Source organism: Rhyacophila brunnea, unplaced genomic scaffold (assembly GCF_057557595.1).
Source record: "Rhyacophila brunnea isolate RB1 unplaced genomic scaffold, BYU_Rbru_1.0 scaffold_16, whole genome shotgun sequence".
Lineage (NCBI taxonomy): Eukaryota > Metazoa > Arthropoda > Insecta > Trichoptera > Rhyacophilidae > Rhyacophila > Rhyacophila brunnea.
In genome coordinates, this window is record NW_028232816.1 from 9,211,645 (window position 1) to 9,223,855 (window position 12,211).

A 12,211-nucleotide genomic window follows, 5' to 3' on the forward strand; every position below is an offset into this window, starting at 1 on the left:
TAAGCACAAATCCCACTCGGTGATTTTTCATAATAGATAAATATTTCTGTGTTACATGAAAATTGTACGTATCACATCTCACAGAAAAATGATGGCCGAATAGCATTGAGATCAAAAAATAACCGTGAAGCATTGTTAATAGTAATGTTACAATTTTATTAGATTCAATAAGAACATTAATTAGATATCGATTGGTATCAATTTTTTGATATTATATCACATATTTGATAGGTATGACTTGATACTTACGAACACCTACCAAAAATTTTATATAAATTATACGATATGATTGTATTTCTAATTTACACACTTACCCACCCATTTTTTTCTGTCTTTCCCTTGTATTCCTGTGATTTTTGTTACAGTGTTTTATTTTGACCTGAATTTGATCTCAATACTATACGGCCATATATTTTCAAATTGCATACCTACATATTTCCGGATACATTATTTTTGCGGCTTAGTCAAAACTATTTATTTTCGTCAATAAGAATCTAATTTCTGAAATCTTGAGTACATTCATTTTCAGTGTTTTATTTAGACATGAATTTGATCTCAATACTATACGGCCATTTATTTCTGATCCAATTGCATACGTACACATTTCCAAACACGTTATTTTTGCGTTTTTTTAAACCTATTTATTTTCGGTAATAAAGTAATAAAAAATAATAGCTTAATGAGTAGCTACTCGTACATAATAATATGTATTTTATTGTCACTAAAAATTTCAAAAAAAGCTACACTGTCATTTTAAGAAAGTGTTCAAACCTAACCTATAATATTATTACAATAAAACTTTATTTCGTCGGCTGGTAAAAACTCATTACTCAGTTACGTGCTTGTGTCAAAACACCAACGATATAATGTTATCTGGCGTCGTACTTAAGATGATTTATACAAAAACTTGAGCAATACATTAACGTGTTGCCACATCGTTTCCACATAATTTTCTTCTCATCTTATTTTCATGTTTTGGCAACACTCTATGTAAACACTCATAAAATTTTAATTTCGTAATATTTCCGTCGTCGCAAGCAGATTTCGCGATGTTTTATTGCGATCAATCCGTTAATCGTATAATCTATTTTTTTACGACCGGATAGAGGCAGTCATATTATTATCCGGTATTATCAAGGGTATTAAAATCAGTAAGGTCACGCTCGGATAGGAGCGAAGCGATAAGGATGAAAGACGTCAACCAACGGTTATTGCGTACCTACCCTTTCGATTTATATGTGTGGAAACAATAGAGAGATAAGTCTTAAAACAGGACAGCCAATAATGATTGAGTTTTATATACATTTTTGTGTAAGAATTTCTATATGAAAATCGGTTAGGTACATGTAAATTGTACGTAAAACATTTCACCGTGAGCTTTCTTATCGGAAAGAGATGGCCGTTTACTGGTCTCCAATTTTATTACATTCAATATGAAAATTAATTCAATTTCCATAGCTATTTTTGGCGAAATTCATGAATTCAAGAATGAAAATATAACTTAACCTAACAAATAATATAGTATATCGGCTATTTTCTAAATATCTTTGCTGCTGGCTTCCTGTAAAGTGTAAACTGACAAGAACCGTGTTTTATTTAGACATGAATTTTATATCAGTACTATACGACCCAAAGAGAATGGACGGTGTTTAATTTACGGCAATATATTTCCGATCAACATTTCACGGTGAAGTGTCATACGGTGAACTGCATACGTACAAGTTTCCGGATACGATGAAAATCGCGTGAAATATAGAGGCGTTGATACAATTCATCTTCCCTTCTTGTTAAATTTATGCATTATGTATTATAGTTAATTTTACATACAATTGAAAAAATTCAAAAAAACTATTACCTATCTAATGTATAATTTACTGTAAAAAACATTTTTTTTATTCTACGTATAATTTACAAGACATAAGAATATAACATTCATTATTGAACATACATAAATTGGAGACACCCCAGAAATATACGTCATATTAGAACAAGTCTTGAAAAAAAATACCATGCTGGGCGGGAACTTAAACCGCATTTATTTGATTTCGACCTATGTGTACCAATAACCGTTTCTTCATACCGAAATTTGAGTAGCGCTTCAGTTGCACGACTATTGATTGATTTCGTCGTAATTGGCTAAGGTTTAGGTAACTAAATTGGTAAAGCACATTGGGCGGCATCCGATGGAATGCATTTTTCAAGATTTTATTGTAACGAATGATTCTGGGATATTTCCAAATAATGTGTGTATTTTGATGATTTTATTTCATCATAATAAAATGTTTAATAGTCGGGATTTGAACGTCACCTTCATAGTTTTAAATAATTCTATTTTAACTTACAGTCAGTTAAATGATTTACGCTAAAAGACTTTTTTATTATTCATATCTGAATAATGCATCACCCGTTAAGCAAGCAAAAATAATAAAATACCTCTAGATTTAATATATTAAAATTATACATGGTCGCTTGTATCTCTAAATTTCCCTCCTACCTCAAATCCACAGTTATTATCGCAAATTCAGGCGACCAGCAGTTACGGGTTATTCGTAATTGAATAACATTCAGTTACCTCAAGTTATCTCAAGACAACGGGCGCGTGCAGGCTAGTTACAGCTAGATCTTCGTTAAACGCGTAATTCCAAGCGCATGCAGATTGATTCAAAAAGTTAAGTGCATACCACAAGCCGTCATTAAAACCATAATTCTATCCGAGTCTCCATGCAAACTTTGTATCTCCTCATTTATCATATCATTCATCAAAAGTATACCGTCTGGGTGCCTACTAGGACGTGAGGGCATGCACCAGGGACTTAGCTTCAGCTAGACCGCTGAACATCAATAAGGTTAGTACCAGAACTAACTCCCATGTAACCGCCACCCCTCTTCCCCCCAGCATCCACATCCACTAATCAATTGCAGTCCAGTATTATGAATTATATTAAATTATCTTTTCTGCAGAGTATAAGTATATGTGTGTGATTTCGAATTATTTGTTGTTTTTGTCAGCACTGTGACCATGTCGATGATTCTCAATTACCAAATAATTAGTAAAGTTTTTTTTTTAAATCCATTATGGCTCAAAAACTTCTGGACCGAGATTATTTATACCTACAGCTTAAAATTACATTATTAGTATCAATTTAGTTATGACAAAACTTTTCAAACAGTATTTAGCTTATAATATTTGTTATATTAATTTACATATAATATTCAACACGTTTATAATAAATCGATACACTTTCCGTCCCTATCGTTTCATTGTGTTTGCTTGTGCGAGGTCGCTGTGTCAATCAAGTATGTAACCTTGTCGTAGTCGATCAACGCCTCGCTTCACCGCGTACTTAATATTGGGCAATGCGAATGTTTTTATAAGAATATCTCATTAAAACCTTCACGGAATTGATTTTAAGTTACTCGGAAAACCGAATTTATAGTCTGATTAGATAACTCGCGCGTAAAATTGGTACTAAATCGATTCAATTCTATGATTGCAATCGACGATTCGTTTGGTAGTTTTCAGCCTCGGGGATGAGTAAAGTTCTGAGTTTCTTTTGTAAATTTAAGTAATTTTATAAAATATGTTACCACAAAAGTCTCATTTCAATTTAATCCAAATAATAAAACCATTTTTTTTATTCAATGAATAATTCACAAGATTTTGAGAATGTATCATTCCATATTATATTGAAGATACATAACTTGAAAACACCTCAGATATACACTAACTAGAAAAAATCTTAATTGAAAAAAATACGAAATTCGACGGGATTTGAACCCGTATAACCATTGGTGTCGTGCCAATCTGTGCAATAATCAATTATGCTACGAGCGTCCTATCTAATTACGACAATTCAAACTTGTGTGTCATACATGAAATGCTTATCAAAATGCGTTATTATTGGCTATCGGTTTTGTGTATTAAATCAATGAATATTAATTACCTTAATTTTTTTCCCCGACCATGTCCGATCCTGATAGGATCATATGGGCCTCCACAGAGTGAAGGTTTGTATTGACAGATTTTGTTTTTTACGAGAAATAGATCTCAGCCACTTTTTCAGCCTATTAGGTCCATACCCTGACACACATAAATTGAAAAACAATATGTGTACTTGCCAGACTAAGGATTCGAACCTGGGACCCACGGCTTTATAGTCCAACGCTTAAGCCGCGCGGCCACCGTGGGTGTTAAAATTTATTTACCTTAATTACTTACGACTAACGCCAAATATTTTAGTTATAACGTCTACTTGAACTTTTTATTTCATCATATTATTAACCTATTTTTTGTAAAATTTCTTTTACGATTCTTAAAACATTGAATTCTACTTAACGTTTTTACAACGCTAGGCATTCACAACGCGCAAAAGGAAAAATCAAGGTTTTCAGAAATTAGTTAGATATATCCAATGTGATAAATTTAATGATATGACCTTGGTTTATCATGTATTAGGGCTGGCAATATATTTTCTGCTATGGTGATCAGGTTAACCGGAATTCGATACGCTGCGATAGACTGACAGCTGTAAGCTGTAATCGATATGCCAATATACGTAGCTATGTATATTATAAAAATGCTAGAGAAGAGAAAATTCAGCAGATATATATTACGAAAAAACGCGAAATAAATGAATTTCCAATTAATACACTGGATAGATTAAATAATTGTAGGTTTAGTTATCATTAATTCTATATAAACGATTCAGCAGTGGCGAGGGGTAGATGTAGGCTGTTAAGCTAGTGCACACTAAATTTTGTCAGACATACTTATTTATTTTCATTGAGGAATATAAATTGCGGATGGTGCTAGTTAGTTTTTAAAATTCAATTACACCCTGCCACAATAATAGTTTAAGTATGCTATGGACGATTGGACAAAATAGCGCACAGTGTTGTTTTTGTTGAATTAATAATATATGATATTTTCAGGGCTCGAAATGGACAGGAGCGCATCGGAGCGCCGTTCCGGTTCATAAAATCCTCAAAATTATCGCTCCGTCTCGTGAGAAAAATAAATTGACCGTCAGAGCTAGATAGGCCATAAAAAAAATCAAACAAACTCATTTTATAAAATACATATAACATTAGATAACTATGCTGATACTTTTGTAAAATTATCACACGCTCCGGTTCGTCAAATTTTCCAATTCGAGCGCTGAATATTATAGATGGTGTTGTTTAGTTATTTAAAATTCATTAAGTCCTACCTAACTAAACCATAGTAGATACAAAATATTATTTCATCAATAAAATATATAAAATCATATATAATTTAATGACATAATTTTAGATATTTTATAGATAGATGAGTATTATTTATTGACTATTTATTACCTATCTTTCATTGCATGGTTTTCGCAGGGTTTAATATATTGGCTTTAAAAACTAACTAACACATCTATAAATTGTAGTCTTAGTTCAATGTAAACAAAATAAATACATATGACTGACAAACTTTAGTGTGCACTATGCATGTCGGATTTTAATAGCCTACCTCCACTCTTAGCCACTGCAACCAGTATGATCTAACTTGCAACCGATATCTTTAACGGTAACAGTGTGGTTATTGAAAGTGATAACAGTGGCATTCTTATCTATACCATCTATAAAATATTCAAAATTATGTTTAAACTTCTGTTCCTAAAATTCCTGAATAAATATAAAACTGCGGTGAATAGTTTGGGTAAGATTTCGTCGCCTTGTCGTACACCTTTACTTTGTAAATGTATTTCTTTGTACATTATAATATTAATATGTAAGATTTTTTTTAAATTACTGAACTTTCCATAAAAATAAGTTTATAATCCTTTTTTGGTAGACTTCGTGTAATAGACAAGGTTGATTTTTCGATATGAAGCTCTGCCCGCCATCTACTACCTACAAAATGTTGGTGATATTGGACAGACTTATATTGTTTAACATTCATTTCATTTCACATAGTGGGGGTAACCTAACCATACTTTTCCGAAAAATAGTTGTTAGTCATCGGGTCCATAGCCTGGATCTGAACACATATTGAAAAAATGACAATCCTACGAGATTTTAATTTTTAACTAACAAATTTAAATTCAGACAATCTATCAAATACTCCACTGGGAGCGTATTGATCAATTTCATCACTGCGTAAAATAAAAATAAAATTCAACTTGAATTATTTAAAAAATAAATAAAGAAAACTACTCAACACTTTCATTTTTTACATGATATATTTTAATTGGACAAAAAATTTAAATACGTTTTAATTATATTTATTACAATCAAATAATTCACTTATAAAAAACTTATTTGATAATTAATAATCACTAAGTAAATAATTGATTTTATATAATATAGATTATGACTAGGAATTGCAACCCCAAGATTAGTATTTTTAAATATTTTGAAAACATAAAAAACCAACACTTGAGAGTCTTAAATTATGTACTTACTTCACCATGTCTGATCCTGAGAAGATCATAATATGTGCCTCCACGAAGTGAAGGTTGTATTAACCCAGGATTTGAACCTGGTATCAACGACATTATAAGTCGACGCTTAAGCTGCTCGGCCATCGTGGGACATGCCCCCCAATACCTAGGCAATTCTTTGCTTACGATCATATGAATAGGTATTGTGTGTTACGTGTTTTTATCATAGGTGGGTATGTCTATATACATAGTAAGTTCCTGAAGTTAAAAGACGAAAACGGGTCACTAAAAAGATTCATTTATGGAATAATACAAATCAATTAGAGTTCAAAATCTAATAGTCGATTGTCACAATTAGAATTTAAATGAAATTTAGCCCGATTTATATTTCGTATTATCTTTGAAATAAGTATTTTTGTCAAAAATGTTTAAATGAAAGTAGGTAAGAACCCGAGATTGCAAACTCTAGTTGACATTTATTTTTTACTTAATAATATCTAACCTATATTATTTTACATTGTAATTCATTTTTACTTAAGTCATTTCTCAATAGTATTATCATTAAATGTGGTATTGTCAGTGGTAAAAAAAAATAGTTAGGTTAGGTTAGGTTCACTTAATCAGTTTGGCATCATACGTAAGTACTGGCAACTTCAGTGTGTGAGCCATTCGCTGGCCATTTTGTCAAAATCTTCGGCTTAAACAGCTGACCGAATGTCATGCGGAACTGCCTACTCATGGAGCAGTACAAAATGAAGTTAATTGCTCCATTCAAGAGAGCCAGAATATCCATCAGCTCTCCGAAGAGATTGTAGCATTTATTGAAAAAGCATTTACCAAGAATTCCACTCATCAGACCTAAAACTCCTTGGGGGATTTCTGTGATGAGAAATAACAACAAAACAGCGACTAACATTTTAGTAGTTCTGTCGGTTCTTTTTTCTGATTTTGTCTGTTTTCTATCAGCAGTAGGACACGCGTTATAGTCCCGAAGTGCTAACTTTCTTCTGTTTATTCCATACAAAGCGTCGATCAACCAAAAGCTGATAACTGTCAGAATAAGACAAGGAAGTAGCTTTATGACAACTGAGTGTATCCAAAAATTTGCATGGTACAATGCACCGTCGTGGTCTGTGTCCACGTGGTATAGGAATAACTCCGTGGCGTTCTCTACTATCCTGGTCTCGTGAACGTGGAACAAGACGTAAGTTGGTGCGCAGAGTATTGGAGGAAGTAGGAAACTGCTTAGGACTGCGGCGCTGCACCGTCGCTCCGTGCACAGCGTGTGACTCTGCTGGGGATATCTGGAAGAAAAAAAGAAATAATAAAATCACTGAACAAAACTCTAGTGTTCGATTCCAGAGTCAGTAATAAGGTTGCATGGTCTATATCAGTGGTGGCGAAGCTACGGTACGCGTGATGATATTGCATGGTTGTAGCTTAAGGGGGGACATGCTCGTCGAAGGTCAAAATTGAGTTTTTATTGTATTTTCAAACCATGATCCTGGACACTCCTTAAACGTTGTAGGTAATCTATTTATATAATTTTGAAGCCTTATTATCCTTTAAAGTTATTTTAAACATTTAATGACTGCATAAAGTATTTTTGTTACATAAAATAGTATTCTTTTAAACCTCTCGCTCTAATGTTTTAGAATATAATCATATTTCGGTACATAACTGTGCAGTGGTGTTAAGATTTTTTACATTAATTTATTAATTTTTAAACGCATTTATAAAACCATTAGTATAATTTATTACTAGATAATTTTTGTAAAATATTCACGATAAAAAATTATATTGATAATCTCTGTGATCCCAAATTTGACAAGAATTAGGCATTTTACTATTCGAAAAATCGGCAAGATTAACACATTTGAAGATGATTTTAAAGATACTTATTATAAGCTATGTTTTTGACCATTCAAGTGTGATAAACATCTTATGAATAATGATTGGTTTATAATAATTATTGACCTAAGAATAAGGTAGTGTTTTTTTGAAATACGCCATTTCTTTTGTCATTCCCTAGTGGTTAAGCTACAACATACGGCCGTAGCCATAAATTTACAAACTATAATTAAAGTAGGGAGTAAAATTATGTTAACGGGCGTGTTTGAACATGTACCTAACCGAATTTATTTTTTATTTTTTTTAAACGGTACATGTTCAAATACGTGCGTCAATATCATTTTACTTCCTATTTTAATTATAGTTTGTCAATTTATGGCTACGGCCGTATGTTGTAGCTTAACCACTGGGGAATGACAAAAGAAATGGCGTATTTCAAAAAAACACTACCTTATTCTTAGGTCAATAATTATTATAAAGCAATCATTTTTCATAAGATGTTTATCACACTTGAATGGCCAAAAACATATCTTATAATAAGTATCTTTAAAATCATCTTCAAATGTGTTAATCTTGTCGATTTTTTGAATAATAAAATGCCTAATTCTTGTCAAATTTGGGATCACAGAGATTATCAATATAATTTTTTATCGTGAATATTTTACAAAAATTATCTCGTAATAAATTATACTAATGGTTTTATAAATGCGTTTAACAATTAATAAATGTAAAAAATATCAACACCACTGCACAGTTATGTACCGAAATATGACTATATTCTAAAACATTAGAGCGAGAGGTTTAAAAGAATACTATTTTATGTAACAAAAATACTTTACGCAGTCATCAAATGTTTAAAATAAATATAACGGATAATAAGGCTTCAAAATTATATAAATAGATTACCTACAACGTTTAAGGAGTGTCCAGAATCATGGTTTGAAAATACAATAAAAACTCAATTTTGACCTACGACGAGCACGTGGGCCGTTAACCACTGGGAAATGCCAATAAAAATGTCGTATTTCAAAAAAATACTACCTTATTCTTAGGTCAATAATTAATATAAAACAATCATTATTCGTAGAACGTCTATAAAATTTCAATGGTCAAAGACATCGCTTATAATCAGTATCTTTAGAATTACCTTCAAATGTGTTAATCGAGCCCATTTTTTGAATAATAAAATGCCTAATTCTTGTCAAATTTGGGATCACAAAGATTATAAAATATATTTTTTTTTATCGTAAATATGTCACTAAATCATGTAAACATTAATTTTAATAGAGGTTTTGTAAATGCGTTTAAAAATTAATAAATCTAAAAAATCTTAACACCACTGCACATGGATGTACTGAAATATGACTATATTCTAATAAAATTTGAACGAGAGGTTTAAAAGAATACTATTTTATGTAATAAAAATATTTTATGCAGTCATCAAATGTTTAAAATAAATATAAAGGATAATAAGGCTTCATAATTATATAAATAGATTATCTACAACGTTTAAGGAATGTCCAGGGCTATGCTCTGAAAATACCATGAAAGCCCCATTTTAACCTACGCTGAGGATGTTGGCCCTTAATGTAAATATATAATTTCATAGGTCGGTCCTTTTGTACATTACTATCTTTAATTTATTTCATTCAGATATATTTTGTTTAATTAGGTACAATTAATTTGTGATAAATGATAGAATACACTAAATATCTATAAATAGGGAATCGCTTATGACGTAGGTAGTCAGGCCATAGATAATACATTGTTATTTTGGCATGATTACACATTAGATAAAAAATGTATTAAGAGATATAAATATAATATATAATAAAACACCTTTATCAATTTAATAATAACTGGAATCGAATAGGTATTTATACACACAAGGACATATACCTAGTGTAATTAACCGCTCCATTTTTTTAGTTAATGTTATATTAGTATAGTAAGAGTATATGCTTTATAATAACATTGCACTCTTTTTGCATTTTTTACTATTCTGCTGGGCTCTAAATGGACCGGAACGCACCGGAGCGCCGTTCCGGTTCATACAATCCCCAAAATTATCGCTCCGTCTCGTGTAAATATTAATTTGACCATCTGAGCGAGATATGGCATATTATAAAAAAATCTAACACAATCGTTTTTTTAAATACATGTATATAATTAGATAAGTAACAGTGTTAATGTTTTCGTAAAATTATCAAGCGCTCCGGTTCGTAAAAATTTCCATTTAGAGCGCTGCTACACTGCCTCTTCGTCTGATTACCTCCCTCTGAGCCGGTGTGCAAAGTTATAAAATGGCAACTCCACCATTGTAATACTTTTTCACCATGTTCAATCCTAATGGGATCATAATATGGTCCTACACAGAGTGGAGGTTGTATTAACAGATTTTGTTTTTACGAAAAATGGATGTTAGTCACTTGCTACTTACAAATTGAAAAACAAATGTATATTTTCCGAACCCAGGATTCGAACCTGGGACCCACGATATTACAAGTCGACGCGTAAGCCGCCGGCCATCGTAGGGTATGATGCCATTGTACTACTATATCGATAACACCTGTGAATCGATGCATTATTGTAATTTTAAGCGATTGACCAAAGCTGAAGCAGTTTGATTTTATTTTATATTGGTGCGTTTTTAACAAATTCGATTCCAATTAGTTGGAAGAAGCCTGTTATAAGAAGTAGGTGGTCCAAACATGTAACTCTCTCTGTGATCATACTTAATAATTTAACAAAATCAATTACATATTCCTTGCTATTACCATGTTTTTTTGTAAATTAGTACCAAAATTAATTATTCTAAAATCAAGTGCCCATTATCAATTACCTCTCAAATCCAGGGCCCGAAATGGACTGGAACGCACCGGAGCGCCGTTCCGGTTCGTAAAATCTTCAAAATTATCGCTCCGTCTCGTGGACATATTAATTTGACAGTGAGCTAGATTTGCCATTTAACATAAAACTCTAAAAGTTTGTCCACACTGGTAACCTCATTAAATTTTTTTAATCGAAATTTAATGAGGTTGCCAGCAACTTCTTGCTAATGTGGACACGGCTTAACACCATTATTTTTATAAAATACACAAGCAATTAAATAACTCTGTTAACATTTTCATAAAATATTGAGCTCTCCGGTTCGTAAAATATTCCATTTCGAGCGCTGTAGCCAAATCGTGACTATATCCTGTTTCATATCATTTCCTGTAAAGTACCGTAAGCCAAGTATGATATTACCTATATAATTAATGAATTTTCCTTTTATTAGGCTTTTATTATTATCTAAATATTATATACATAACTATATAATATAATAGTTATAACCGTTACATCGAATTAGTGAGTAAAAAATTGGGCCACAACGCCTTGAACTCAGCGCTCGATATGTAAAATGTTACGAACCGTAACGCTCGATGACTTTCAGAATATATTAACATAACTAGCTACCTATACCTATATTTATTTTATAAAACTTAATGTGTTCGATGTTTTGTTATGTGACTTATCTAGCTCAAATGGTCTAAATATTTTTTCGTCAGACGAAGCGATAATTTTGGAGATTTCATCGACCGGAACAGCGCTCCGGTGTGTTCCGGTTCATTTTGACTCCTGGTTGAACAACCTGAAATTAAATACGTTTTGCTAAATTGGTGTACTTATTATGCCACAACGCGATACGAGTATGTCTAACCATCGTCAGTTGACATGTGCTATCCAAGATAGACGTAGTTGTTGGATCGCTCGATTTTGAGTACCATTAATAAAATGAAGTTCGTTTTTGGTTCAGAAAAGCAGTTTATTTACCAATTAATACATACATTTATATACCTACTGAAAAGTATTTTAATCGAACCTGGAACCCACGACGTTATAAGCCGACGCTTAAACCGCGCGGCCATCGTGGGTGAGCTTAATTTTTACCGGGTATTATCCTCTTG

General features: G+C 32.0%; 1 protein-coding gene across 2 annotated transcripts in view; it reads right to left on the reverse strand.

Annotated features, from left to right (window-relative positions):
- Positions 1-6,908: 6,908 nt before the first annotated feature.
- Positions 6,909-12,211, reverse strand: part of LOC147074324 (G protein-coupled receptor dmsr-1) — a 105,186-nt gene continuing 99,883 nt past the window's right edge. Inside the window, exon 4 of one of the 2 annotated variants that reach the window (XM_085943635.1) lies at positions 6,909-7,714. In XM_085943635.1, coding sequence (XP_085799761.1) covers positions 7,042-7,714 — 673 coding nt within the window. In that variant the 3' untranslated portion in view covers positions 6,909-7,041. The remainder of the gene's footprint in view (positions 7,715-12,211) is intronic. The other variant, XR_015070214.1, reaches the window with a different exon arrangement.